Source organism: Tyto alba, unplaced genomic scaffold (assembly GCF_018691265.1).
Source record: "Tyto alba isolate M040663 unplaced genomic scaffold, T.alba_DEE_v4.0 Super-Scaffold_46, whole genome shotgun sequence".
NCBI classification, from domain to species: Eukaryota; Metazoa; Chordata; class Aves; order Strigiformes; family Tytonidae; genus Tyto; species Tyto alba.
In genome coordinates, this window is record NW_024881322.1 from 1,939,049 (window position 1) to 1,966,970 (window position 27,922).

Genomic DNA, 27,922 nt, shown 5'->3' on the forward strand with positions numbered 1-27,922 from the left:
GCCCTGAAGACCATTATTTCTCTCACAGAAATTTGTGATGACTATTCAGACCTTTACTTTTGCCTGACAAAATATGTTCTGATTAGGATTCTCTTGAAATCCATTGAATAACAGCAGCTGGGCAGATACCTGGTTTATGCAGAGAACAACAGGGACCACACTGTTGTGAAGAATTTTTTGTAATAATTTTATTTTTGCAATAATATTGTAAATCTTTTGGAGCTCAAAAAAGGAAAGATGGGGAAAAGAAGAGAAAAGAAAGGGAAATTTGAAATTCAGCAGACAAATACAAATCTTTGTAGGGACTTTCATATGGTCTAGGGCCTGCCCTTCTTTTCTTGTGTGTGACCGTGTTCACTCAAACCATTTAAGAAGTTTCTACTGGTTTTGGGGGTTAAACTCTCTTGGATTAGAAGCAGAGCTTTCTGAGTCAAGGGCCCCCACCTCTGGAATTAGGTTTCCTTGGTTCTCTGCCAATGTCCAGCTTCAGTAAGCTTCAGAGCACATGGTGAAATGTTTGTATTTGGGTTAGCTTTTCTCTATTTTTAGATGGTTTGGTTTTGCTTTGAATTTTACTTTACAGATCTGGAGATGGCAGATGGGGAATTGTTATTTTCTAACAGGATGATTTGCTATTACCCACCATGGGAAGGTTTCTATGTCATTTATCAGTAATTTTGTACGTGTGCATTGCTGCGCCTGAATGAACAGTAACTTTATTTTCACTTTTATCTTGTCATTTTCCAACCTGTGATGCTGGAAGTGCTTTGACCCAAACTGGAAAAGCTCTTGAACACAGAACGTTGTTCCTTTTGTGCTTTGTTGTGTGTGTGGAGGGAGGTGGTGACTGTGCAGGTGGACTGACAGGAGGGCGGCTTGTCATCTACATGGGCTCACTGTGTTGCTCTGGGCAATTCTGCAGCAACATCCACCTTTGTACGTGTTCCGCAGCCGTCGTGGCCACGCAGACAGATCCCCCCCAAAGTGCCTGTTAGTACTGCTGGTTAATGAGGCTAAAGCTGTATGAGTATCAAAATGTTTAAATCCTTCCACCCCAAAATGTGGACTATATTTAGACGATTCTAGATGAATCATTGTAAGTAAAGTAGTTTTTTATAAGCTTTAATATTCAGGTCTTGGTTATCTTATTACTTACCTCAGTTTTAAACATGGATGCTGATAGTTTCAATAGAAATGCTCCTTATTTGCACCAATCTGAGGAGATGGCAGGGCCCGCAAATACTTGACGTGCTTTGAGAATAATACTAAAGGATCTTCAGAGATGTTGTAGTTTAAAAATACTGCTTTGGTGTGTGACAAAGACTTTTTTCTTCTCTATTGTGAGATTAGCCTTTGCCCTTCGTCCAAATATATTGTTGCCATAAGGTGTGTTTTAGATTCCCACAGTAACAATCCTGTCGGGGAATAACGGAAGCCAAGGCGAGGAATAAAAGGGCACCATGTAATACCTGATAGCCACCCGCTTCCCGAAATGCCCTGGGACAGGTTCTCGTCTGGTCTAAACTAGAGCAGCTCCTGAGGATGTGGCCCAGTGTCTCTGCAGAGCGAGTAGTTGCTGTTGGAGAGGTCAGTACGTGCATCAGACAGATCAGGTGTAGATCAGATACGTATCTTGGCACTGCAGGCTCTCGGTAATGTTTTCAGTTAACTTTCAAAGCAGCTGCTCCTCAGGACAATGTGGTGTTATATTTAGACGTGCAGACCGGTCACCTGATGGTGCCCTGATTTAAGAGCGATCGGGTCTACGCTCACCATTCATCTCTTCAAAATGAAGAGGGGAATAGCTGAAGAGTTGGCTTGGTTCCGGCGCCACTAAAGAAATTCTTGTTTTGATATAAAACACTCTTAATGAGATTGCATTTTTCCCTACCATGTCTAACTTCAGTCTGAGAAGGAAGCTAACACGAGGAATAAAATAATCGTGTGCGTGCTGCCGTCACGACTGATTTAGCAGCTTACACCCGATTTTGTTTTCCTTTCTCTTCTTCTGTTTGTGTTGATAAAATCGGAGAGCCGGTGTCTGGTACTGATTTAGCTTTCCAGCCTGGATTTGCTCTTGTTTTTCTCCTTACTCCAGTTCTCCTTGTGCAGTGCTGCGTGGCGCTGGCAGCCTGAGAGAGAGGGAGCTCCAGTCACACACATTCTCTCAGACCACGGAGAGGAGATTAACATCAAGGAGCCCACATTTGCAATAGCGGGTGGTGCTGGGGGGGTGGGGGGGTGGGGAGGAGAGGGGAAAATAAAATAAAAGCAACAATCGGGTAAATGCTCGTCTCTTCTCGCCACCAGCACCTTGCACAGGTCTGAAATCGCTTGTTTTGCTTTGCTGTATTGCGCTTGCCTGGGATGTGGAGAGGGGAGGGGGAGGGGAGGAAGGGGGAGGTTTAACTTTTACTTGACATTACCGGGTTATTGTCAGTTCCCCCGTGTTAAACCCCGGTGGTTTCCCCTCGCCCCCCAGCCCCTCCCCGGGCTCGGCTCCCTCCAGTTAACTTTGTTCAAAGGGCTGCAGCCAGAAGGGCTTGTCCGGGCCTGGGACATAGATAGCGTAAAGTAAATAACCACCACAATTAGAGCGGGGCCGGGAGTTGATCTCGGTGGCGAGAGATCTGCTTAGTTAGCGTTTGCTGTTTCGGGGCGATTGAAGGCCATCGTGCCAAGGACACCCGCGCACACGCACACGCGCGCACACACACACACACACACTCATTCTCACACACACACACACACACACACGCTGGATACAAAAGTCTGGAGGATCTAGGGGAGAATTGCAGCCGCCGGATCGGTGCAGCAGCGGCGGCCAGAGCCATGCGTGTCACGGCCTCCTGAGGGGGGGAAAAAAGGAAGGAAGGAAGGAAGGAAGGAAGGAGAGGAGAGGAGGAAGGAAGGAAGGAAGGAAGGGGGAAAAAGGAAAGAAAGAAGGAAAAAATAAAAGAGGGAGAAAGGAAAGCGCAAGAGAGACGCGGGGTGGTGGAAAGTGTTTGCCTGCTTTTGTCTCGCAATACAGTGAACTGGAAGATGGAGATGGATGTTAAGGGAGTTTCTCCGTGCCCGGAGCCCATCCCCCCGGCGGCGGGGTCTGGCGGCTGCCCGCACCAGCGCCCGCACCACCGCGATGGGCAGCCCGCGGAGCCGGCCCCCGCCGCCGACAGCGGCCACCCGGAGCGGAGGCACGGCACCGAGAAAGAGGACAAAAAGGTAGGTCCGCTCCGCCGCCGCCGGAGGGGCCGCCTGCCCGGGGCCGCGCTCGGCGGGGCGGGCGGGGGCGGCGGCGGCGGGTCCCCTCCGCTCCGCTCCCCTCCGTTCCGCTCCGCTCCGTTCCGCTCCCGCCCGGCCGCGGCCGCGCCGCCGCGGGCAGCCCCGCGCCGCCCTTTGTCAGCGCGGCGGCGGAAGGCGGGAGGGGTGGGGGGGGGGGGGGGTGGGGGGGTGGGGATGGGGATGGGGGGCCGGCGGCGGAGGTTGTCTGAGGACACGGGGGCGGCGGGGCGGGGAGGCGCGGGGCCGCCGGCGGGCCCGGGGCGCCGGGCATTGTTCTGGCCGCCCTCCGGGAGCGGCGCCGCGGGCGGCGGCCCGAAAGTTTCCCTCACTTCGCGGGGCCGGTGCCGGCAGGGCCGCCGCTCCCCCCCCCCCCCTCCCCTCCCCTCGGCTTTCGCCCGGCGGCGAGGGGCCGGTCACCTGGGGGGAAGGAGCCCGGCGCCGGGTCCCTCCAGCCCTGCTGTGTCATTGTGGAGGGGGGGGGGGGGGGGGGGGAGACACGACGACGGCTGCTCGCCGCCGAGTGGAAACCTGCGGGTGACGGAGTTCAACGAGAAATGGGTCAGATCGCATCCTTTGGTGCGGATGTGGCTGCTGCTGGAAGAATCGGAAAGTAGGGAGGGTGGGATGGAAAAAGGTTGCCATTAAGCTAATGTCAGCGGAGTGCATTGATCAGTGCTTTTGTCTGTGGGCACTGTCTTCATTTCCATTCATTTTTCTCGGCGTGGGTTTACCAAACTGAAGCCGATGCGTTCTGCAGTGTCTGTAGGTCTGTAATAGGCAGGGACTGGTAAATGTGGAAGTTTCATCGTAATACGGTGATTGTTGCAAGGAGTGATCCGTGTGTGCCAGACCGTAACACACACCCGTTTATATTTTATTGAAAGCTGAGCAATTCTCTGAATGGACAGATACCCCCAAACAGATTATAAACCTAGCGTAAATGAAAAAAAAAAAAAAAAAAAAAGAAGTGTTGCCATGCACTGGATTTGAGCCGTGTTTCTTCAACTAGTTTTACTATAGTTTGGTTTTGTTACAAATGTGTAAGAGAACAGTAACACAATGAAGGAATGCAGACCGGCAGTGCAATAAATGAATGCAACAACTATGTCACACCACATATTTGCATGACTAGAGTTGCAATTATCCTGAGGAATACAAGGTATTTTGAAAAAAATGGTATCTCTGTCTGGAGACCCCGAGTTTGTAGTATTTACTTCCTTTACTTTTAGGGCTCTTACTGTTTGGTAAAATCTGTCCTATTGTTTTAACTAAAAGAGAATATCAACGACTGATCATTTAAACAGGGCCTGTACAGTTTAATAAGGTGGATACAGGGGCTTTACTTTAAAAATGATAACTGCTGGTTTACATATTGTGATAGATGAACACAGAATTTCATCTCCCTCGAGTTTATGAATATTTCATTCTGTCGTGACTGCATGTTACTGTACGTAGCTAAATGATTTGTGTGTGTGTGATGATTGCTTCTAGGATCCCTTTCCTTGCAGCATGTTACTTACTGGAACTTAAAATGCTTTTATTTCAAAATAATTAAAATGTAGAGCCAAGGTTGCCATTTACATATGAGTTGGTTGTGCCAGTGCCTTGAGCAATTAAAACCCCTGCCATCAGCAGAAATCCATGCTCAGTAGTTACTTTCTGATGTGCCACACAGTCTGTCTAGCGTTTTACCGATTGTGGACATGAGGAAGGCAAGCAAGGTATGACTGAAGGTGAATGAACACTAGAGGAGGTCTCATTCTCTACCGTGTGGCTAATTAACGTGTTTAGATGCCTCAGTATTGCATTGTTTTATTCTGTATTTGCCAACACTTTCTGCACATAGAAACAAAATTACTACCTTTTTTTTTTCTTTTTTTTTTCTTTTTTTTCCCTAGTTGTAGTCATATTAAAGTACTGTGAGATATATATATATATATTTCTTTTTTTTTTTTTTTTTTTAAATCCACTATCAGCTTTTCCAGGCTCACCATTGCCAAGGTGGTTGCAATGGCTAGCTTGTATTTTTGGGAAATGCTGTGATATTTCAAATCTCCCTAAATCTATGTATCTTTTCTGGATGCTGTCCCAGGACAACCAGTACTTCTTATTAGTGCAGAAGTGTTTTAGATATCTGGTAAAATAGTGGCACCAGAAATATGATGAGAAGGGGAAAACCCATTAAAGCAATAGTAAAATCCAACACTATTGTGGAAAAAAAAAATGTTCCAACCACAAAACAAAATCCAAGTATTGCTGGAAACATCATCTAAGAACTTTCTAAATAGATTGAAATAACAGTACCATTGTTTATTTGACCCTTAAACAAATGTCAGAGGCACACTGATACATGCTGGAAGTGTAAGCACTCTACGTGGAAATTGTAAAGGACACTGGAAACTGATTTCCTGAGACATGCATACTTATGAGTAACTAAATGTTAAGATTTTACAGCATCTTATGTTTCCACTGTCAGGACTTGCTTTTTGGGATCATGCTTCAATTATGAAAAGGCTTATATTTTATCATCGAGCTCCATTCCCACTGGAGGTAAAAAAGAGTTTTCCTTCCATTTAAGTGGAGCTGGGTCAAATTTATGCTCTAATAAAACTGGTTTTTGTCACTGTCTCCAAAAGGAACATTGTTGAATTAATGAAAGTATTTTCCTAACTCTGTGGAATTCCGGTGGAAGGTACTACCATAGTATCAATTACATGGATATTGGAGTTTTTTTTTTTCTGTATGTTCATTTTTTATTTGTCTTTGAATTTCAGTAAAATTGTGAAACATGCATAACTTGAAATATACCCCACTGTCTTCAGCTGGGATGCTGACATGCCAAACTGTATGCTTAAGTGCTTTGCTGGAGGAAGACCTGGGTTACCTCCTGTATATCTTTCTGTGTTGAAACCATCTCTGACCAGTGTATGAGAAGAGAAATTATGAAGATTGACTTTATAATTTATTAAGTATATAGTACTTGGTGCTTTAAAGCATAGTTACCATTCAGGTGGGGGGAAAATTAAGCAGAAATAGTAGAGTGTAAGATTTAGAAGACAATTGACTCTATAAGGATACTATTTTTTTTTCTCTTAAAGCAAAACACATAGGAAAATATTTTTCAGCACTCCTAGAGTGTTTTCTTTTATATCAGTTAAAAGCATATCGGTCTAACCCTATGTACAGCAGCATGTTGACATTCTGCAGCATGGCAAAGTGGGTGACTGGGGGGAGGGAGCGACAAGCAATCCTGGCTGTGCATTCCTGGCTGGAGGTGCAGCTGGTGATGCCCGTGACAGGTTGTGGGGGTGGCCGTCACACCGTCCTGCCCCTCCGTGGCTCGGTGCAAAGGGACGCAGACCCATGAATTTTACCAAGGATCCTTTCCAGCTTATACTGGAGGGATAGCATCTTTTGCAAGGGTCGGTGTAGGGAGCAGTTGAAGAGTTGAAGGCAGCTCTGCAATTCCTTTGCAGAGTGGTGACTGTGGGTGACATTTGTCACAGCTGACACCATGACCAGAATTTTCCCAGGGGTGGTACCCTGAGCTAGGACTTTCAAGCCTTTAGCTACAGCCAGTGTGGTACAGTGTTTCCATTTTCCAAAGTACTCTGTAGTCCCCAAGTCCTCCAGAAGTCGGACCTAGGTATGGATTTGTTAAGGTAACATCGCATACCCAAATAAGAGCATTGTGTTTTGTTTTCCACCGAGGAAAACCTATGTATGTCTGAGGTTTGCACAGATCATTTAGCACAAATGATTTAGAAGCACACCCAGAGCTTTCACTTTGTGCCTATATTCCAGATACAAAACCCCCTGTGAAATAGCTCCAAGGTGAAGAACTTTCTGTGTATTTACATGGAAATGAGCACACTAAGGTTACAGCAAAAGCAAGCCTATTTGGGCTGGGTACATTGTATTCTGGCTCAAAAACAATTTGCCAGTGTTCGATGTAAGCGTTCTGAAGTGTTTTGTGGGCTTATTTGTCTGTTATTTCCCAGAATGCTCACCTGTGATATCACCGTGCGAAAGTGGTACCCAGGTGTGAGCTTCTAGAGGGGAAATGCTGAGTGCTTTGGGGAAAGGCACTTGCTATTAACTTGGGAATTCTGTTCTGCTGTACACGTGATCTGATCTAATCGTCAGGCTCTGAAAGCCTTCCCCTAGTATTTACAGGACTACTGCTATCAACAATACGGTGGTTGTTCACTCATCATCCACAAGCGGTAGGTCAGGAAGAGTGGAAGACTCTTCAGGGGCAATTCTTTTTTAACAATTTCTCTTATGCGTTTAGTTTTGCTTGGTTTGAAAAGCTGTGTGTTACTATGTGTTTACATTTAGAGGAGAGAAGGCCTAAGAAATGCAGTTTATGCTTGAAGCAGGCGGTGGGAAAGTTCATTTTGGGGGTGGATTACTCCAGTCTCAGGTCAGATGTGCTTATCTTAGGCAATTCCGTTGTGGACAGGAGAGCAGTTGGCATCCACTGCCTTTTTTTCCTGGAGGTTTAGGTGTTTTTTTCAGACAACCTGGTCCCAGCCCATTGAGCAACTTGAAGTTAGGATTCAAAACCTGAAACTGAAATTGGTAGTGGATAAAGGGAACGAGTCTGGAGTGTGCGGGACAAAGAAAGCAGAGATAGACAACAGTACCAGTTGCTGATGGTAGCAGCTGCTCCTGACAATCGTGTAAAATGCAATGCCTTGTGTTAGCTGGAGTTTCCAAGTGCTGAAGGTTTTGCCAGGTATATCATGGGCTATGGTCCTGCCAAAATGTAATGCAGGCATCAACAGTCAAGGTCAGGCCATTGTCTGCCTGGATGGACAAATTCTTAGCCACCCAGAGATGGCAGAAAATTTTACTTGCGGCTGTTGCTGCTATTCTGAGAGTTTGATGTCAGACAGAAATTCCCATGTATCTTTAAAGGGTGGACAGAGCTGGAGAAAGATGGGTCTTTCAATAACACAATTGCTATGAACGTTTCAGAAATCATTCCTCAGCCCAGCAACATCAACTCTGTCTTTTTCAGGTCCACTTTTAAGCACATATTCTTCATTCTTAAGCTGCCCCTTACCATGCTGTAGGCCATCATGGTATTTTCATTGATCTGCATGGTACAGTGTCTTCCTGATGAAATGGTCTGAAAAAAGCTTATTCTGTACTAGCACCCTGTTCTTACAGAGTTCCCAGAGCCTGATGGCTGTCTGGATGGTGAGTCTGTCCCAAAGCCACAGACCCAGGAGGTGCTGAGTCTCTCATATTTGGGTGTTTGTCCCGCAGAGTCCCAGGTCACAGCTCCAGGGCAGGCTCCAATCCGTTGTGGTGTGGGGAGGCTCCCAGACGCACCTACCTGGAACGGCTGCACAGAGCCACAGTGCCTGGCAGGTGCCTCTGGAAGGGAGGTTTCAGTCCTTTGTATTGCTGCCGTGGGCAGCAAAGCTATTAACCATGCCATTAACCTGTTTTAGTGAGCAAGGCCCAGGGGCCATATGTTTTGAGGAGAATAAGAAAAGAAAATTCAGATTAAAAAAAAATAATCAAAAAGAGGAAATTCACTGTGAGCTGGAAACCTTACTTTGCAGGCAGCTCTACTTCTGCATTTCCATGCATTTGATGTACTCAGCCTCTCACATTTCTCTTGCCTTCCAGTGAGAGAATCTTAGATGAACCTAGGATTGTGCCTTTATTACAAAAATAAGCAGATGACAAGAACAGAGAGAAAGAGAGAAACTGTTAGTACCTCAACTGAAGGCAAGACTAGTAAACTCATATTTTATTAGACATCAGAGAATCTGTAAGGAGGAGAGATACTGGGAATCAGGCCTCATAATTTTCATAGCTCCAAAATTACTTTTTATCTCATATTCTGAGAATTCTGTCTACTGATATGGGAAGAAAACCTTACCTCAAGTAGAGTAGATACACTTTAAAAATGTATTTATTTTCGGGTAGCATACTGAGAATCTAGAACGTGAAGAATGAGGTCTAGTACTGGTTTTATGTTAGAGTTAAAGCACAAAGTTGGAGAGAGAGGAACTGACTTCCTGCGCTTCGCCTGTGTCTGTACTAAAACAACATACGTGGTAGTGCATATGAATGACTCTTTAAAATCTTACACAATAATGAGACTTCTGAAAGAAGAATACACTATTTGAAATAGTTTTCCCCTCAAATAAATTGCATGAGAAATGTTTTGGCAAAGAGCAAACAGCTGTTTAAATTTTTCAATCAACTGATCAATAAGCGGATGAAGCTTGAAAAGCTGATCACACTCTGGTTCCTGGGGTAAAGATAAAAATATTCATTGTAACGCAGAGATTTCGTGAAAAGTAAGTCCTACTCAGGGTTATTACACAGTGAAATTAAGTGCATATGTAGTTCATTCGGTAACAAATCCAGCGACATAAACAATGAACATCATGGGTGGGAGCTAAACAACACTCTTGAGTCATTGGAAACACAACCACAAATATTGTGTGCAGAAGACGCAGAACTGGCTCTCTGGCTAAAGGCAAATTTGTCTTGGCTGCAGAAGGGTTGCGAGGATTCCTACTCGGAGGAAGATGCAGCACTGAAAAGGGCATTGTTATCTCCTCTTGAGCAGCTGGGACATTGCCTTGACTCAGATGTAGTGGTATGTGTTCGTGCCTATGTGCTGAGACTGGAAAGCAGTCCTATTCAGGACTGCACATGACAGCCCAGAGCTTGGCCAGTGCGTGGCATATCCATCCCACTTACACAGAGCTTGTTCTCAAAAGCCCAGTATTCACAGGAATTCCTGTCCAAGGGTTGAGTGCCAGCTTGTAACGAATCTGAGGCTTCAAACAATGGATAATCAATGAAGCTAGAAAAGAACAATACCCATGTTGTTGCACGCTATTCCCAGTGTTTTGCTAGATGCTCACAGTGTTTTTAGACCATTTCTATCTGTGGTAAAAGCTTACTGTGTCATACTGCACCCTTACGGCACAGTAATTCTAACTATACTGAGGTTAAGGTTTACTTAATTGCTTGGAGCTAAGAGGGAAGTATAGTTACTGGTGTGTGAAGTGGTTCAGTTTTTGTTTGGTTCCATATTCGGTTGTTCTCTGCCTGGCTGTAGCCATGCCGCTCACATAGTGACTGGGATTATTTCCCAGCAGCTTGTGCTAGGTGGATTTCTGTACTGACTAGCTGCCAGTAGTAATTACTCCATAAGGGTATAAAAAGTCGCACAGTCTCAGTAGAGTTATTAGTTTCTAACAACCTGTCTCAGAAAATACCCAAATAGTAAAGAAAATGGGACTGCAGCTGTAAATAGGAAAAATGACAACAGGAGCACTAATAATAATTATTTCCATAAAAGTAGTGCTCGGGTCAGGTTCTAATGTGAGGTTTAAACAGGTAGAAGAAAAAAGGACAGATCTGAAAGATATTACAGATATTAATTATTCTACAGTAGTTGCTTTCTTTCCTCACTCCCCATCTTTTCTCCATGGCTCCGGAATTCTCTGTCTATAACAAAACCTTCTGTTTTGTTTCATTTCCCCACATTGCGTTCTGAGCTATGAGGGGAATATGAATTGTTCCAGGAACTACAGTAACTAGTGCATCTAAACTGGGATAAAACAAGACACAGTTTGGCTCATAGTATGGACGAGGACAGTCATGTATAAAATTTGTTAGACAGCCATGATTTACTAGAAAAAGAGTAATTCTTCCATGCCTAATGGTTTCTGCCATGTGTTTTAATACAGCTGTTATTTTCATTATACATTCTATTAAGTGAAGACCAATCTTGTTATAGAAGCAGAAAAGAAATAGTTTCCTTGACTGAAAAACAAGTGTTGGGTGAATAAAAATTACAGACGCAAGCCCCAAAGCTTGGTTAAGATACTGTTCCCGGGCTTCTGAGTTCATTCCATTGAACACCTTGGCCTGTAGTTTCAGAGTTTATTCTTTCCAAAAAGATATTCTACACAAGTTGCTCAAAGTGATAATGTGATTAACAACTGCAAATACTGCAGGGAGATAAAATGCCTATTTCCCCACTTAGTTCTAGACCATCTGCAAAGGATCGTTATCACTGACTGGAGAATGAAAATAAAATGGTGTGGAACCTATGCCTGTTCCGTTAGCATAGGGTCTGTGTTAATTGATTTCAACAAGTGCTTCAGGCACCACTGATACCTCTTCTTTGCTATTAACTAATGATGATTGTCTCACTGAGCTTATTACTGAGTCTACACTCATTTCCAGGAGCCCATAGCAGAAAATCTCTCCTTGGATCCAAACAAACATGCTCAAGATAAGTCTTTGTGCAAAGGGAGTTAAAGGGCTAGTACCTACCAAAGGTAATTGTTGTAGCTGTTATATTCGGTAGTCATTTGATATTAGCTATAGTATAATAAATATGTATTGTGCTTTGCTGAGAATTCAAAAAGAGTGCGTTATTACCTCGGGGCAGTTACCATGTGCATCAGACATAACACAGGAAGGATAACTGCAAGCGCTCACAGACGGGCAGGTGAGCATGTTGTGTGGGGGTGGGATGTAAGTAACTCCTGCTCTTAAGGTGAATTAAGAGTGAAAGGGAGTGGCACGGAGGGCAGAGAGGGAGTCCTTGCTGGAAAGCTGATTGAAAACAGCAACTTTTTTTCCAGTAGGACTGGAAGGAAGGAGTTTGTAAGGTTTGTATTTTAGACAAAAGACCTTTATGAAGTGTGTATTGGGTCCATGTGGAGATAAGGAAGCACACAACAGAATCTCGCAGCGTTCACAAAATACCTATCTAGGCTTCACAGACATTGTACAGTGCCTTGGTTAGCCTTGTTAACTTTATTGAGTGTGCTTCGAGGACATGCAGACTTTCAAAGTATGAAAGCCACTTTTAATAATTAATTGGCTCACTCTCTCCCACCTATTGCTTATTGCTATTAATAAAAGGCAACAGCGAGTCCTTGCCAAAACCAACAGATACAATAATAGTTAGGTTAGTTGTGTTTGAGATACGACAGGCTAGAAAGGATATCCCCAAAGATTTTAGAAGTGAAACAATCCCCATTTTTTGTCCTGTCTTATTTCTCCCATGACTCTCATATGACGAGCTGTTAGACTAAATTTTCCCTGATCCAGTAAGTGACTTCAGGAAGATCAGTCCGCTTTCAGAAAATGAGAAGTGTGTGCGTACGTCTGTTTGAACTGATTTATAACTGGAAGCACGTTTCAACTTTACTGTGTCGGGGAGACATGCTGAAATTTCCAGGTGATAGACCGACTTCTGCTTTAATAGGAGCAGCCACCATGCACACTGTCATCTACATCCATGCACGTGCAGTAGGACGCAGGAAATGACACACCATTATCGGGTGGCTGTTCAGATGGATGTAGGGAAATGCTGAGCTTGCTGGCATGACCTCAAAGAGAGACATCCACAGATGTTCTGTAGTCACTTAAGTGTGTGCAGTTAAAGTGTGCCTGTTGTGCACTTGGGGAAACTGTTGTTTAAACAGAGAACACTTAAGTTTGGAGGAGGCCATGAGTATGTTTCCAGAGGGAGGAGGGAGGAAGCCATCAAGCTTAATGGGAAGGAAAGGCATATAGATTTTCAAGAGACCAAGAGGAGCAAAGTGGTAACAAAGGGTCAGACATTCATCCTGAACCTGAACTTTATCTGCTCCCCACAGCAGGGAGGCGGCTAATGCGGTGGAAGCTTACTGTCACCTGGTATTGTAGCCTTAAAATGGGGACCAAACGTGCCACTTCTTGAACTTGTCAAGAGGACACACCCTGTGCAGAAGATAAATAAATGATTAATCAATTCTAAGAGAAGCCGTGTGGAGGCTAGAGAGTCAGAGGCAATCGAGGTCAATGTGGCTCAGTGAATCCTTACAATAAGGGTCATATCACAGGACTGTCACGAGGTGATCAGCCAGATCTGCACCAGAACTGGAATCACCCAGTGCTGGGAAATGCTGCTCGGGGCAGGAACAAGGCTCTGGCTTCTCTGTCTGGTCTGGTCTCTGCTGTGCATGTTCTGCTTGTTGGGAAGACTCATTGAGTTTCTCTCTTTAGGCAGTGTGTTATAGTCATATCCCTTAGCATGCAGTTGCATGCAGAAGTTACTAAGGTCTTTCTTACTAACTGGTCAAGTAATGCACAGTCACAATTATACCTAACTGTTATTGTTTTAGAGTTAGACTTACACCCTCACAACAGGCTGTCCGTTAGATCATGCTGTCCCATGGACTGTGGCTTTATTCCTGGTAGCTCAGAACTATCCATAATGCCCATGTTGTCTACAGGTACAAGCAAAGCCCATGAAAAGATGTTTTTCTGCAATGCCAGTCTGCATTTCCCAACTGCCCGTGCATGTTACCTCTGATCATATCATGACACCTCTTAGTCATACATCCACATCTGATGGTAATAAGTGGAAGAGACTAGAGCCATTAAAATTAGATAGCCGTAGATAACAGGTGTTTATGTAGTATGTACTGTATGTTATTATTAAGAACTAGGAGCAGGAAGACACAGTGATACAACACTTAAAAGTGCCTAAAGCGTTACTCTCTTATTTGCTGATACAGGTGACTTGTTTCTCATCGACGCAAAGGAAAATTATAGATGAATCTGTCCTAGGTAGAACTTTTGCCGTTTTTAAGATGCAGGTCCGAGCAGTTGCACCTGTTGACACACAGTTCTGTGGCATCAATAGTCTCAGCATGCAGTGTGGTCATTGCTTTGTCATACATCGTGGGTTCCCTTCTAATGCTGCGGCAGAGCCGGTCGCAGCCACCCCGAAGGCTGTGAGGAGGAGTACGGGACTTCAGCAGTCAGGGTCAGGGCCTCTGATAGCCAGCATGGAGATCACTGCAGGGAACTGAAAAGGTGAAGCACCAAATGATAAATACAGAAAGGCTCTGTGCACAAACAGAAGTATATGTATCCTGCAGAGTAGAGGCAGAAAATATTTCCAGCCAAGATTTGTTTCATTATAATGGTGTGTAAAATAGTGGGGGAAAAGCGTATGTGCAACAGTTGGACAAGAATAATAAAACTCACATTTAAAAGCTGAAACAATAGAAAGTGCATAAATGTAGCAGTGGGATGTAGTGATCCATTTTAAGTGCAAAGTTAAGGGAAAGAAGAACAAGACAGTTTATTCATCTTCCCCTGTTGTTAGCAAGTGTGAGGGAATGGGGCCTGCTTGTATGGCAGGCCATTGCTTGCTCTGAGGTATCTGGGGGCACATTCGCCATAGGTAAAACAATCTTTGGGTGCTGTCTGTTGAGGTAATACTGGATGCCAGTACAGTACTGGCCACAGTGGGAGACAAAGCGTCACCTCTGACCTGTAGTCTGTTACTGTCCCCTTTCCTCTTCCAAACCAGTGCCAGTGTGTGCGGCCACTGCTCCTGTGGGCTCAGCAGAAGGGAGCAGACACCACACCCTTGACACGCGCATCACCGAATCTCTGACGGCAGTTTTAGTACTTTATCATCGGCCCTGATGTGCAAGGGTTGAAAGGACTATTAAGTTAAAAAAATCTAAAAAACCAGAGTTTGGAAAAGTGCTTCTAATATTCTAACAACATTTTTAAAACTGAGATCTTATTTGTGACTTCATCATAAGCTAAGGACAAACTTTCCTACTGGCAAAGGAAGTTCACCACTTTTTCACAGACATGTTATATTTTACCTTCTTGAAATGATTTATGACTGAGTAAAACTTGTTATGAGAGGAACTGTGCAGAGGGGAGTGGAGAGTTACAGACTGTTACAAATAATCCAGAAGAAGGTGGATTAGGAGGCTCAGATGAGGTAGTCAGAGGTGTGTTGCCAGTGCTCTAGCAGTTTAAAGGGTTCTTATATTTACAGACGTAGGAGAAGGACATGCTATAGCATGAATGGGAAATTGAAACTCACTTGTGTGCATTAAGCTCTTCAAGGTTGTAAGAGAATTGTTTTGTCCGGTATAATTTTGGGAGTAATTTTCATCTTTGGAGAAAAAGGAAAGAACATGGACAAGACGAAGTTTGAAATAAGTCTCAGGGTTTAAAGTTTGTTAAAATAACAATTTTACTGAACATGCGTAGTCCAAATCTTACTCTGTTCCACACAAAAGACAGAAACTCACTTGATGAGATTTGGTTTGGGATTAGGAATTATCCCGCCTTGGAGCAGGAGAATGCTGTGGATCTTCCACTTCATTCTTGTATGATTCTGCACCGGAAAATGCTTTGAAGCTTTTTAAAATGAAACTGAAACACGGAGTTTTCAGATGCACTCAAACTCCAAAAGCTGATATGAATTACCTGACAAGTATATAAAATGAATGTAACTGTAAATAGAATTACTCACTCCAGCCTGACAGTCAGGTGTGCACACTTGCAGGATCAGATCTCACAGTTTCTAGCTTTTGAGCGGGAAATACCATCTCTCTCTAGGTATTTAAACACTGCTGCTACAACAAAACCTATATGCTTGTATGTTCATGTGGCACTAAGTATAATATTTCAACGGCATAAAATTGTATTTCCTACTATATCAAAAACAGTCTTAGAGCTCAGTAAAACAAGTGTGCTGGGTATGTGATATCTAACCCGGATTTATTTTTGGTAGTAGATAGTTCATATAAGGTGCTAGCGTAATAACTGAACAGTGGTTTGAAGCACCTTAAAAAGAAAACATATTTTAAAGTTGAAACCATCAGCAAACTTGCATTTTCCTAGGGTGATATGTTTAATGAGGTATTTAATTATAACGCAGTATTTCAAATTCCAAGTAGTCTCTTTTCTCCATGTAGAAGGGATGCGTAACAATGTCAAATGTTGCTACTGATACTAGAGCCTTAGCCTGCACAATAGCAGAATGCTTTGTCCTCTCGCTCTTGCAGGAGCATCAGTTTGAAGAGTAACACATCTGTAATAGAGTCAGGTTGCTTTTTTATCAGCAGCCGATGGTGACACTCTTAAGAAAGGGCCGAATTCTCATACCTACAAATACATTTGTCAACAAAATATGAGCATGCAAGACAACAGTTCAGCCACATTTCGCTTTCATTTTTTCTCTTTTGTGCTAGGGCGTAACTTCCAACTGTCAGCTCTTTCAGCTGAGTGTCAGCCTTTTTATAATTGCTGCAGCATGTCAACCCCTTTAAAATTACCATATGTCAGCTGTTTACCATACCGACTGAAAGCACGCGTGTTGGGTTGTTCCCCTTTGCCTTACCTGTGTTGCTTTTGGAGACAGCCAGGTGATTATTGTAGCTGACAATTCAGCCCCTGGCAGGAATGCCCCAGGTGTATCTGATGTGGCTGTGCTCAGTCCTGAAACTCAGTCAGTCGCAGGACCAGGCAGCAGGAAGGATGGGGCTGGGTGGCCAATGTGCTTGGCAGGCTGGCTAGTGGAGCGGGCAGGCTTACGGACCTAATCCCTTCCTTCCTTGCCTGAATATTTAGACAACCAGGAGACAATTAGGCCGTAAGTTGTGTGATCCCCGTGGGAATTTGCTCCTGAGGAGACCTGGCTACAGAAGCAGGAGAATCTGTTTGCCCTACTGTCTGCCTGAGTTTTTGACTAATGCCATCACTATAGGATGTGAGCACCTTGCAAATATTTTAAACTATTGCAATGACCCTATTTTTCCCTGTCTTCACTGACAAAAAGATGGATGTCAAAGGGCTTACTCATGGCAAACCTTGTGTTAATGGTAATGTGCCAGTGTGTGTCTGGTTTTGGACTGTGTCCGGTGACTGGTTCCTGACTGTGAACCAGAGCTTTTGCTGGCATTTTTCTGTGTCTGACATCCAATTTGGACCTGTACTGCAGAGGGAAACAGTAGTAAGCTAGTAACGGAGTGCCAGATAGTAAGAGGATGACAAGTCTTTTCCAGTCTTGTGTGAATGTTATTGAATGAGCAGTCAGTGTGCTAGGGGCCAGTGAGCCAACAAATATGTTCAGCGTTCCCACAAAATAGTCTCTAGAATAGTAGGAGGTGTGATTATGAAGGGGAGGCATTTGAAAGCTATAGATAGTGGAGTTAGGCAGGGGAAGTGAGCTGGCAGAAAGGTGTTTTGAAGCTAAATGGGGCTCGTAAGCCTTTCCCACAGCAGCTCTGCCCATCCAGCTAGCACAGCCCGCTGGCGCGGAGCAGCTGAGGGCAGGAGGCTGCCGGCACGTTTCCCTGGGGGAAAAGAGGAATGAAGGTTGCAGGGAAGCGTCAAGGACACACACACACCGGGTGGACACAAAGGAGTCTGACCAAGGGGTGTCTCTGCCGGGACCGCAGCCGTAGCAGTGACCAGGACTGGCCGTGTGCACTGCAACTTCATTCACCAAGTCTCTGCATATGGTGAAAGTGAGACCTCGGAGGCTGAATTGTCTGGCAGTCTCTCCTTTTATATTAGCTGTATTATTTACCAGTTTCAAAAATGATTCAGTAGGGGATAACTAGTGTTCTGAGCTCACGGTGGGTCTAGTCAGCTTTCTAGAGCACAGCAATTACCGTGTGAATAGAGGTGAGCGTGAGGGACAGGTGGGGTGGCTGCTCTCTCTAACCTGAGCATGTTTTGTCTGTTTACGTGCACACCTCTTCTCTGTGATTAGCCTCAATGGAAACACCGTTGCAAGGGTCCTGTTGGCAGCAACAACTTAGCAGGCAAAATGGAGGGGGGTAGGTGTTCTGTCTTTTTCATTTTTAATTACGTAAGGCAAAATACGTAAAAAGTGAAGTCTGATTTGCATGAAAATTTTTATGCATGTATAAGAAATCTTAATATTAACATGGGAAATTACTTTCTTTCAACTCAGTGGCCTGTATATTTGGTGTTTAGAATTATTTGCTTCTTTTTAACTTTCAGTAAGTTTCTGTTGGGAAATAGCGAAATACCCTGTGAAATACTCAAGCACTTTGTAGTCTAGTAGATAAGGACGTTGCCTTCTATTGGAAAGTACTTTTTATTAAAATCCATTGGCAGCTTTTCGATAAATTCTTCTCTTTTTCCTCTGTCAAATGTATTATTACGAGTATAACAATGAATGCTATCATTAAGAAATACCATGCATTTAATAGCCATAATTTAAAACTTTTATTCTACAAGCAAGTGTGCGTGTGTGTGTGTCTCTGTGTGTAAAAGCCAGTTTTCATTGGATTTTTGAATGCAGCTAAGTCTTGGAATGAACTAGGAAATATCATTTGTTTAAACTTAACAATGCTTGTATTTGATATTTTCAGAATTAATTTTGATAGCAGATTTCATTATATCTCTGTTGTGTTCTAGGTACAATAGGGCAGCTCACTTGCAGCTGAACTAAAATCTGTGGTTTAATAGCAGTTTGACTTGCCTAGGCAATAGATGATCTCCTGTAAATGGAGGTGCTATCAAGATAAAACATGTTAAGTTAATTCTGTAACAAAACCCTATGTTGCTGATGGAAAATATTCCAGAAGAATTACTCCCTGCTATGCATGGAGGCTTCATGAATTTCAGGATAATGGAGGTTACTATCTCTGAGGGGTCTGCTGAAATATACCCTTTCCCAAAGCACTGTCTGAATTCTTCTTGGAAGTCCTTGTGGATCAGAAACTGGCGATGGCCTAACTATACTTTCATTTGCTCTGCTTTAAGAAAAGGTATGATTTTAGTCTGACTTCAGGAATTTGGGGAAAAATCCTGTGTGGATACACTTAATTCAGTTAAACCTAGCTAATACAAATTTAATATGCACAGGTAATTTATAGGTATAACCTAAGCTAACAGAGTAAGTTTTTAACTGTTTACCTAAATCAGTTTTTAAACAGACAAGGAAAAACTTTCATATAGTACAAGATTGAGAAGATTGGGACTGTTTACCTTGGAGAGGAAATGAATCTGATGAATCAGAAGTGAGATGATAAAAGGTTACAGACAATGAAGGCGTAGGTTCTACAGAGCAAGAAATGCTATTCTACCATCAGGGAGGAACAAGGAGCATTCAGTGAAGCTTAAAAGCGTCAAAGTCAAAAGTAAGTAAGTAGAAAGAAATGCACCGCTATGCAGTGAACTAGGTGCTGATGGAACTCACTGTCACTGGGTATCTCTGAGGGCAAGAGTTTAACAGGACTCCAGAGGAACAGATGGTTACATGCAGGGCAGGCTTAGGCTTGACTTAACTGAAGGGGGAGGTTGGAGTGTAGGAGAAGGAAAGCTCTGCAGCTTGATGGTACAAGAGCATGCTGATGCTTAGCAAGCTCAGCACTAATGTGTGTACTCACCCGTTTAGGTAGATAACAAGGGTATCCGGTCGCAGTGGTAGAGATTAAAACCCCAAAAGAATGGTGGAAAAGGTAAAGGCCCATTTAGTTCAAGGTGCTCTGCTATTCAATGAGGTCAAAAGGACCTTTTTACCATGTCTTTTCTAAACGCAGTCGTTTGTGCAATCATTTGGTTGCAGGATTCTCGCTGGGTAGATCTCCAGTGGCAAATTCTTGCTCCTGAACAGATTACCGCAGTGGTACCCATTCCTTTCCAAAAGCTCGGCATATCTGGTTATGCCTCAAAAGCTACAGCAAACTCTGTTGCAGACTCATTAGGAGTTTGAGTCATTGCATTTCAGTGTTTCTAAGGAGCAAATGCTGACAATTTGTATGTAAAGGTGACTGTCTCTCCCACGCAGTTGAATAATAGAAAGTACCTTTGTCTGGTTACCGGAGTATGAAATAGGACAGGCCTGGAAAACTTTCAGTGTGGCTTAATGCTTAGTCTTTGGGAAAGGCAGTGCGTCATAGGCCAAGGGGGTTTGTTCATGGTTGTAGCTGCTAATCGAATGAACTGGGGTCCCTTTGTAAATAGCCACAGAGAAGCAATGCGGGCAGAGCAGGAAAACGAAGATGACCTGTTCTCATCCTGCTGCCTCACCCTGGTGAATCTCTTCTCTTAGACATACAAAGACACCTCTTGAACACAGTTTCTAGAGCTTAAAGGGCTTATGTTGCTGGTCAAAGCAGGAGAGCCCAGAATCAGGGTCCTGAGTTGGATTTGTGGAGGCAGCAGGAAGGACTGCAGTGCAGAGTTAACCAGCACTTCTGGGTTGGTCTCAGTTCAGCCCAGAGAGCTGTGTGCTACATGGAATAGAGGTCCGGTAAGTGACTTCTTTTTCATGTGGGCTCTTGCCTTTTTGTTGCTTACTGCTCTGCAGCCGACACTGAGGGTGTCTGTGCTTCCTCTTGGCTCTCCTTAGCCAGCAGCTGCTGCTTTGTTACCTGTGGAAGATGCCTAATAATCTCGCCAGGTAAGCAGCTAGGTTATTCTGGGACCCAGCTGCTACCTGGATCTTCTTTCTGTGTTGAAGCTGCAGACTGCACATCGTGGCAGGCCAAGAATATGTGCAATATGCTGTTTCTTTTGCTCAGCTAATCCTGCCAGGTTGTTTGAGCCACACACAAGTTCTCTCACTGTTTGATGTTTATGATGGAACGAGGTCACAAGTTAAGTCTAAGGCCATTTTATCATTCGCTTTGTCCCTATCACATACCCTCATATTCTGCCGTCCTCAGTCGTGCCTACGGTATCAGAAGACTAATTGCTCTATGGTGGAAAGACCTGACAAGCAATGCAAATCTGCCATTGTTCATTACCGTGGCCTGGTTTGCGCGCCGAGTCTTCTGACTGTCTCTCCTGAACTGTGTACTCCACATGGTTACAGGCTGTTGACAATGACCCGGTCATATTCAAAGGTTTTGAAGAATCCTCTATGTAGAGAGGATGTTTTTTTCCTTTTTTTGGTTTTGTTATTATTCTGTTGTTCTTCATTCATGTAAGTGAGAGTCAGGCACTGAACAAGAGAGTGAAGATTAACTTTTTTTACTACGACTTTCTTTTCCTCGCCTCCATTTCTTCTAGTCCTTCCCGGTGGATCTCTGAGGACACAGCTTCATCAGACCTGGTGAACTGGAGGTAGACTTGATAGGTCGATGTGGGAAGAGAGCTGGTCAAAAGATTTTTCCAAAATATTTAATTGGAAACACTTGGGATTTGATCTGATTCCAGTAAATCAAAGACAGGTTCTCACAGTTACATCTGGACTCATAGCAGGCTGAGGACTTGTAGCAAAAGCCTGATACCCTTGCACTTCCACGCTTGGTGGTGTGGAGTCAAGACTCTGGAAACTGTGGAAGTCCCAGCAGTAAATGGTGCTTACCTCTTAGGTCCTCATCAAAAAGCCTAGGTATTTCGAAAGGTCATCTAGCTCTGGAGAGGCAGCTGGAGCAAAGGTCTGGAAGCTCTGGTTTCCCAGCCCACGGCAGTGTGGCTGCGGGGAGGGGGCTTGGCTCTGCTGGAGCCCTGGCCTTGGGAGGCCCGGCAGCTGTTCGGAGAAAATGTCATGTTCCTCAGGCTCATGGCTACTGCTAGCACAAATACCAGTTTCTCTCAGCCTCAGAGAAGTGGTGGGGGGCCACCTCCCTCCCAAAGCAGCAGCCTGCAGACTGTCCCAGCTCTATGGCAGTGGCAGCTTTAAAAATTTTCTTTCTGTTTGTTAAAATATTGCTTCAATCTAAAGGAAAATGAAAGCAAATAGAAAGTAATTCCTGGCGAATGTGAACTGCTGTCTTCTGGCCGGCTCCAAAGGGGAACCTGAGAGCAGCTTGCCAGCTGCACTGGGGAGCAACTTCTTCCTTCAGAGAGATAGGGCAATGCATTTCTCTTCCCAGCTGGCAGACACTGCAGCTCATGTTTATGGCTCTGCCCGGTGGAAGCAGAGCTCTCCAGAGGACTCCTGGCTAATAGCACAGTCTGATGGAGGGGCCCCTGTGCTGGGTGGTGCTGAGGATGGAAGTTGGAGCCTTACAGCTTGCATTAAAAAGTCAGGCCCTGTAACTGAAAGCTGTAATGATTCATTTCCTTCGTGGATGGACTGTAGAGAGGCATGCGTAACAAACAGTGATGAGTGCTAGGACGCTAGTAAAACCAATATAAAACAAAATCGTGCCAGTAAAAGGGACGCTAAAAAAATGTCAGCGAAGAAATAAAACAAAGGTGATGCATGGCTCATTCCACAGGCAGGAGTTTTTTGCCAGTCTTTCTTATTGGAACATCAACTGTAATTCTGAGATAAGTAACATTAATACCGAAATAAGACTTCTGTGCGTGTGTACAAACACAGGTTTTAGAGAGGGTGGTAGTTTTAGAAAGCCCTTTTCTGATGCTTATCTATTGCACTTTTTTGAAGTATTGTTTGCGCGCTGTAATATGCCGCAAGTATAAGTGTGTGTCTTATATTTAGATCTAATGTTATGATGGCCATAAAATAACCCATTTAGAATAATATGCAATTGGACTCCACTAATTTTGTGTGTTAGCCTAAAATTTCTGCTGTGGCAAGGTTATTTTTATGTAAATAGAGAAGTTTGGATTGTAAAGTAAATAATTTCCATTCCGTATTCAGCGACTGAACTATATTTCTTTTTGACACTTTTGCAAAATGTGTTACACAGGATTAGTAAAAAAATCACTCACTAGAGCTTTTGTATTTAATTTCACACGGCTGTGCTAACTGAAAGAGGCAGTACTATGTTAGAAATACAGTATTTTCTTTGTTTGGAGAGGAGGATGTTACCTATGATTTGCTTACTTGTGGTTATTGGTTGTTATTGGGAACGCTAGCGTTTGGAGCTGAAATTAATACAGTTGAGATCCATTAAGCAGAGAAAAAATATAAAAGAGAAAAATGTGTGATCCTGTGAAAAATCCCTTTGTAGGTAATAGTATAGCTACGTGTCATTTTTTAGCTAGTGAAATGTAAAGTAGGTAATTGGAAAATGCCTACGTTTTTCAACTCCCTAGGATACTAATAAGCATACTTCTGATACAAACACTGCATGTAATGATTTTACCAAGTCAGCCTGCTGCTGCTGTGATACCAGTACCATCAAATCACTGGCCATACCAAATGTGGTTAGGTGCTGTCACAGTAAATTTAACCCTCATCTGTTAGGGAAAGAGTCCAGGTGAAAGGTCACTTCCAGCATCAAAGTGGCCATTTAATGCTTTTATTTCCTCTAATTAGAAATGATAATCAATGAGAATCATTTATAAAACTTGTCCAGAGTAGTGATTCTCTACTTAAAATTACATCTTCCGCCTAAGGCACTGTAATTGCAATCAGGTTTATGCCATATGATCATAATGGGATTCAGAATTTAATGATGTATATGGTTAACTTGTTTGCAGTACTTAGCAAATAGACCTGGGTAGGTTATTTCTCTGATAGGAACTTCATCGAGTTTGACCTTTTGTTATCCAAGGATCTGAGTAAAGTAATACTTTCTCTGGAATTAGGTGCTCGAGTAAAACGTTTCATGGGCCTGCTTAACAGTTCATCTGTGCTACAATAGCAATTAATGTCTGTGTAAGTAAACTTTCTACTTTAAAGGTCATTAATTTTCTTTACACGATACAGCTCAGAGAGCCTGCTACTAAAATAATTGGGAGCTAGAGGTATTGATTTATGAGGGCGGATTAAAAAGACTAAAAATGTAAAGATTAGCTAAGTGATGACTAGGAAGGGGTGTGATGTAAGTCTGTCTCTTGGTGTTTTGTTCGTATTGTGTATCTGGGTGAAGTTCTTTGGCTTTTGTTTCAAGAGAGTCAAACTAGATGTTCTAGTCATCCTTTCTGATCCTAAAGCCCATACACCCTACTTACCTAATTCTTTAAAACTTGAGGAGGAACACGGTCCTTCTTAACATGGAGGAATATTTTACCTTACAGATAAACCAAACGGGGCCAGTTCTGCTGTAAGCCTTGGGAGCAGAGAGGATGTTTGGGTGGTGATGTAGCTCCAGGACCACAGATGTGCCCCTACATTGTTTTCCTGGGTCAGGCAGCTCTTGTTCCACGCAGAGGCTGCTTTGCAGTGGTGTCACAACACTGTGTTAGGAGATCGCTCCTTGCTCTGATGGAAAATGTTCTTAGTCCTGGCTCTCCTTTACGCCAGTTCTGACTCAGATTGATGCAGGTCACCTGTATGGGAGTTACTTTGGTTTTACAGCTGTATTAGGGGCAGACTGCATTTCATTAACTTTATGAAGGCTACGCTAATGTGAACAAGGGTTTGTAGGACTGAAGCATTTCTCACTGATGAGATTGATTCAACAGTAATTCCTCTTACGGATCTGTTTTGGATTTGGCTCCTTCATTTGGCAGCACAATTAGTCCTGTAGCATCTGGAAAATGGTTGTGCATCATACATTGCCATCATAAGAGTCCTTATTATAGTATATTATTTATCTGTAGCAGTGCCCACAATTTATTGGGGCTTTCCAAAACGTAAGAAGATCTTTACTCTGAAGTAATCACAAAATAAATAATTGGTAGCTTACCAAAATTTAGAAACTAACCATTGTTGCCAACTAGATCCGTAGAGAATATTTGATGGCATGGCTCACAGTACATCAATTAAGAATTGCTGATGAGAATCCAACACAGTAAGTAACAAAATTAATGGAAGGGCAAGCAGTGGAGCTTCTTGCAGTATTTCAGTGTTATAAAGCTCCATTTCTAAATTAGCAGAGTGTGTGCTACCAGACTTTCAAGTTGTTACTGATCCAAAACTGAATGTTGCCCATTAAACACTATGGGACAGTGTCATCTTTGTGAGGAAACCACGTGATGAGCTATGCAGGAGAAAGCAACGTTTTCTTTGGCAATTAAAAAATAGGTATCTGTTTGAACCTGCGCAGAAGCTGAAGTGTGAGAAAGGCAGAGGGAAACTGGTCAAAAGGAAGGGAGACTAACCGGAGCTAAGCCTCAGTGAAGATGGGGGGAGGACTCCAACGCCTGGCTTCTCTGCCTTTGCTTTTGGTAGTGCTGTGGGGCTGAAGCTGCCTGTGTGTGTTTATAGACATACTTAATGCAGTGAGATTGAGATCCTTAATCTGGCACTCCCAAGCAACAACAATGGTTAATAATTCTGCTTCATATTTTTCTAGAAACTGATCAGTGCTCTGAATTGTAAGGAACAAATTCACAAAGAAGATGGAACTGTAGAATTCTATTGCTTAACCAACATTTTGCAGTACACGGGCTTTCCTTTCACTTTTTTTTTTTTTTTTTTTTTTTTTTAAGCAAAGAAGAGTTTAAAGCATCATGTAAGGCACATCTTCTGTTGGATTTGTTTTAGTTTTGTGTAAGATATTTCTGTGAATGAATGTGAGTTCTCTTCCCCTTAAGACTTCCGTTGACTGGCAGAAACCATCTGTTTAGATGTTTTTATGCCTGTTTAATTGATAATCAAGACTGAATCCTGTTGTTTAACAAATCTGACTTGCCCGTTAGTAAACTCTATTCCCACATTAAACTCTGAAGTATAGAGTACACAGAGAAACAAATTCCTGACCTGTAATAAAACTGACAACCTGCACCTTCTGCTAGTATCTGTAAGTACAGCCTCTTTAATCATGGTCTAATTGAGGCTTTGGTATTAGAAGGGAAGAGGAGACTGTTAGAGCCTGAAGGGACAGTTTATCTTAAAATACCAAGAAAACTTCCAGGGCTCCCTAGGACACAGAGTAAAATGAGTTATGTTCACCTGTCGGGAAGGGAAATTCAGCAGTTCTGCTAGACTTCGCAGTTCAAACCATGAATCAGGATCCCAATGATGAGTATGGCTTAGGACTCATGAATGATTTATGAATGACTTCTGCTTTTTAGCTTCTGGAGGAATCTTCTTTTCAAGTGTTTTCTTATGCTCTGCCCACCACCTTTCTTTAAGGGAAATTTGCAAGTGTAACAGAATACCTTGATGATTAGAACTGAAGTTTTAGGGAAAAAACCTAAATACTGTAAAAGTAGGAATTTGATCATGAGAGTTAGCAGGAATGTGCCTGAGGTTCTTTTTTTTTTTTTTTTTTTTTCTTTTGCTAAGTCTGCATGTCTCTAAAGGGTGTGCATAGTGGAAAACTCTTACTGCTCTCTCACATACACTCTCTGTTCTCATCATGTTCCCAGCCTGCTTCAGGTCCAACTGTTGCTAACTGCAATAATGCTTTCTACAGGAAGAAACTGCCAGTCTCCAAATCTTATTCTTAGCATGTTGGGCAGTAATCAAATTCAGATTCAAAGTAGGGGAAAGACAAGTTCTCCTTCTGCAATGGACTTGCCCCAGGAGTTGTAGATTGTGAGGCTCCAGGAATTTGAGCACAGCAGTGGCTGGTCACAGCTGCCTACAGGTGTTGTGCTACTAAAACAGTCTACAGTTTGTAGACTCCCAGTTTTCTGTTGATAGCTTCTGCAGGTGTCCACTGCCTTCTCTCTACCACAGAAGGTAACTAAAGCCATGTAAAAGGCGACAAAATTATAATGGAGCCTGAATCTACCCTGAAAAAAATGCAGGAATCTGCAAGGGAGGGGAAGGAAAGGGGGTAGGTGGTTGAATAAAGTTGACCTAGAAAGTTGCCAAGTAATTAAAAGAGGGATCTGTGGTCTAGTCCATGGTCAGTACAGTTGTCCTCAAAATGCATCTGTACACAGAAGTATGCATGAGGAAATTCTTGCCTTTGTAAGCAAAATCCAAATTATTCCCTGCATTATTTGTCTGAGGTAAGGGGCTCCTTATACCTGCGTGCAAGCTGTGTGGCAGGTTTCACTCGCCCAGAGTGGAGTTTCTTCTAGTTGTTCTGCTGCAATCACAGAGGTTTAGATTGCAGCTAAGCATTATTCTTGCAAGGCTGAATGCTGGAAGACAGGTATTTCCAATTGCTACAGCATAAGTACCAACATCTCTGTTTGAAATGGATTACGTTTGTGCACCTGAGACTTTTATTTACAGCTGTTGTCTGAAGTGTTGCATCTTATGCTCTGTCTTCACAAACACGGGGCATGTTTTTCAGGGCTGAAGTGTATATTTGTAAGGGTGAGAATGGTTTCAGTTGCACATGAACACACTGTGTGTGGCTTGTTTATATGGAAAGAGTTTTTGTGAAACACAACTAGGATTTGAATTGGGAGTGTAGTAGCACTGTGCCAAATGGGTGATTCTGCCCCCAGAGTGCCTCTGTAGTTCAGATTAGGTGGAAAAAAGGAGTCCCTAGTGCAGAGTAAGAGGGCCCAGGTGAGAGTTAAAGTAGAATAGAACTTGCTCCTTCCCCAAGTAGACAAACCCAAGAGAAATTTATTCTTTAGCCATCAGGCCAACAGAGACTCTCTTTCCTTGGATTCCTCCTTATATTACAAACCCTTTGTAAATATTTCCTTTGGCTCTAAATGCAACATTTCATAGTCTTAGAATTTTTTTTTTTTTTTCCCATAATGTAAATGTACATTTTCTTGTAGCTTAAATGGAACCAGTCATGATGCTGGCTTGTTTGCTTGCTTTGTATAGGGAATTCCACATGAGACCTTCTCCTCATTGTGGTATGGTACTTTCTTTCTTCAGTATCAGATTTTTTTTTAAATTTTATTCTGAAGTCAGTGATCACGGAGCAGAATATGTTTACTTGAAACCCTGGTGGACTCGACGAGCAGTTTCTCTACTTAATCCTCAAAGCTCTAGTGCCACTTTTCCACCGTCTTCCCGATTTCAGTCCCAGTTTGGCCCGCTGCATAACAAAAAGAAGCTCACGGGATGCTGTAAATTATATTGGCATGTACGCTCCCTTGGGAGGTAATGCGCTGCTTCATCCAA

The 27,922-nt window shown here is 43.2% G+C and overlaps 1 protein-coding gene across 4 annotated transcripts in view; it reads left to right on the top strand.

Moving 5' to 3' along the window:
• Positions 1-2,255: 2,255 nt before the first annotated feature.
• The window catches only part of RBMS3 (RNA binding motif single stranded interacting protein 3), a 721,589-nt gene continuing 695,922 nt past the window's right edge, over positions 2,256-27,922 (top strand). For 3 of the 4 annotated variants that reach the window (XM_042806470.1, XM_042806471.1, XM_042806472.1), the window contains exons 1-2: positions 2,521-2,574; positions 3,032-3,222. In XM_042806470.1, the coding sequence (XP_042662404.1) occupies position 2,574; positions 3,032-3,222 (192 nt within the window). In that variant the 5' untranslated portion in view covers positions 2,521-2,573. Of the gene's footprint in view, positions 2,323-2,520; positions 2,575-3,031; positions 3,223-27,922 lie in introns of those variants that run through there. The other variant, XM_042806473.1, reaches the window with a different exon arrangement.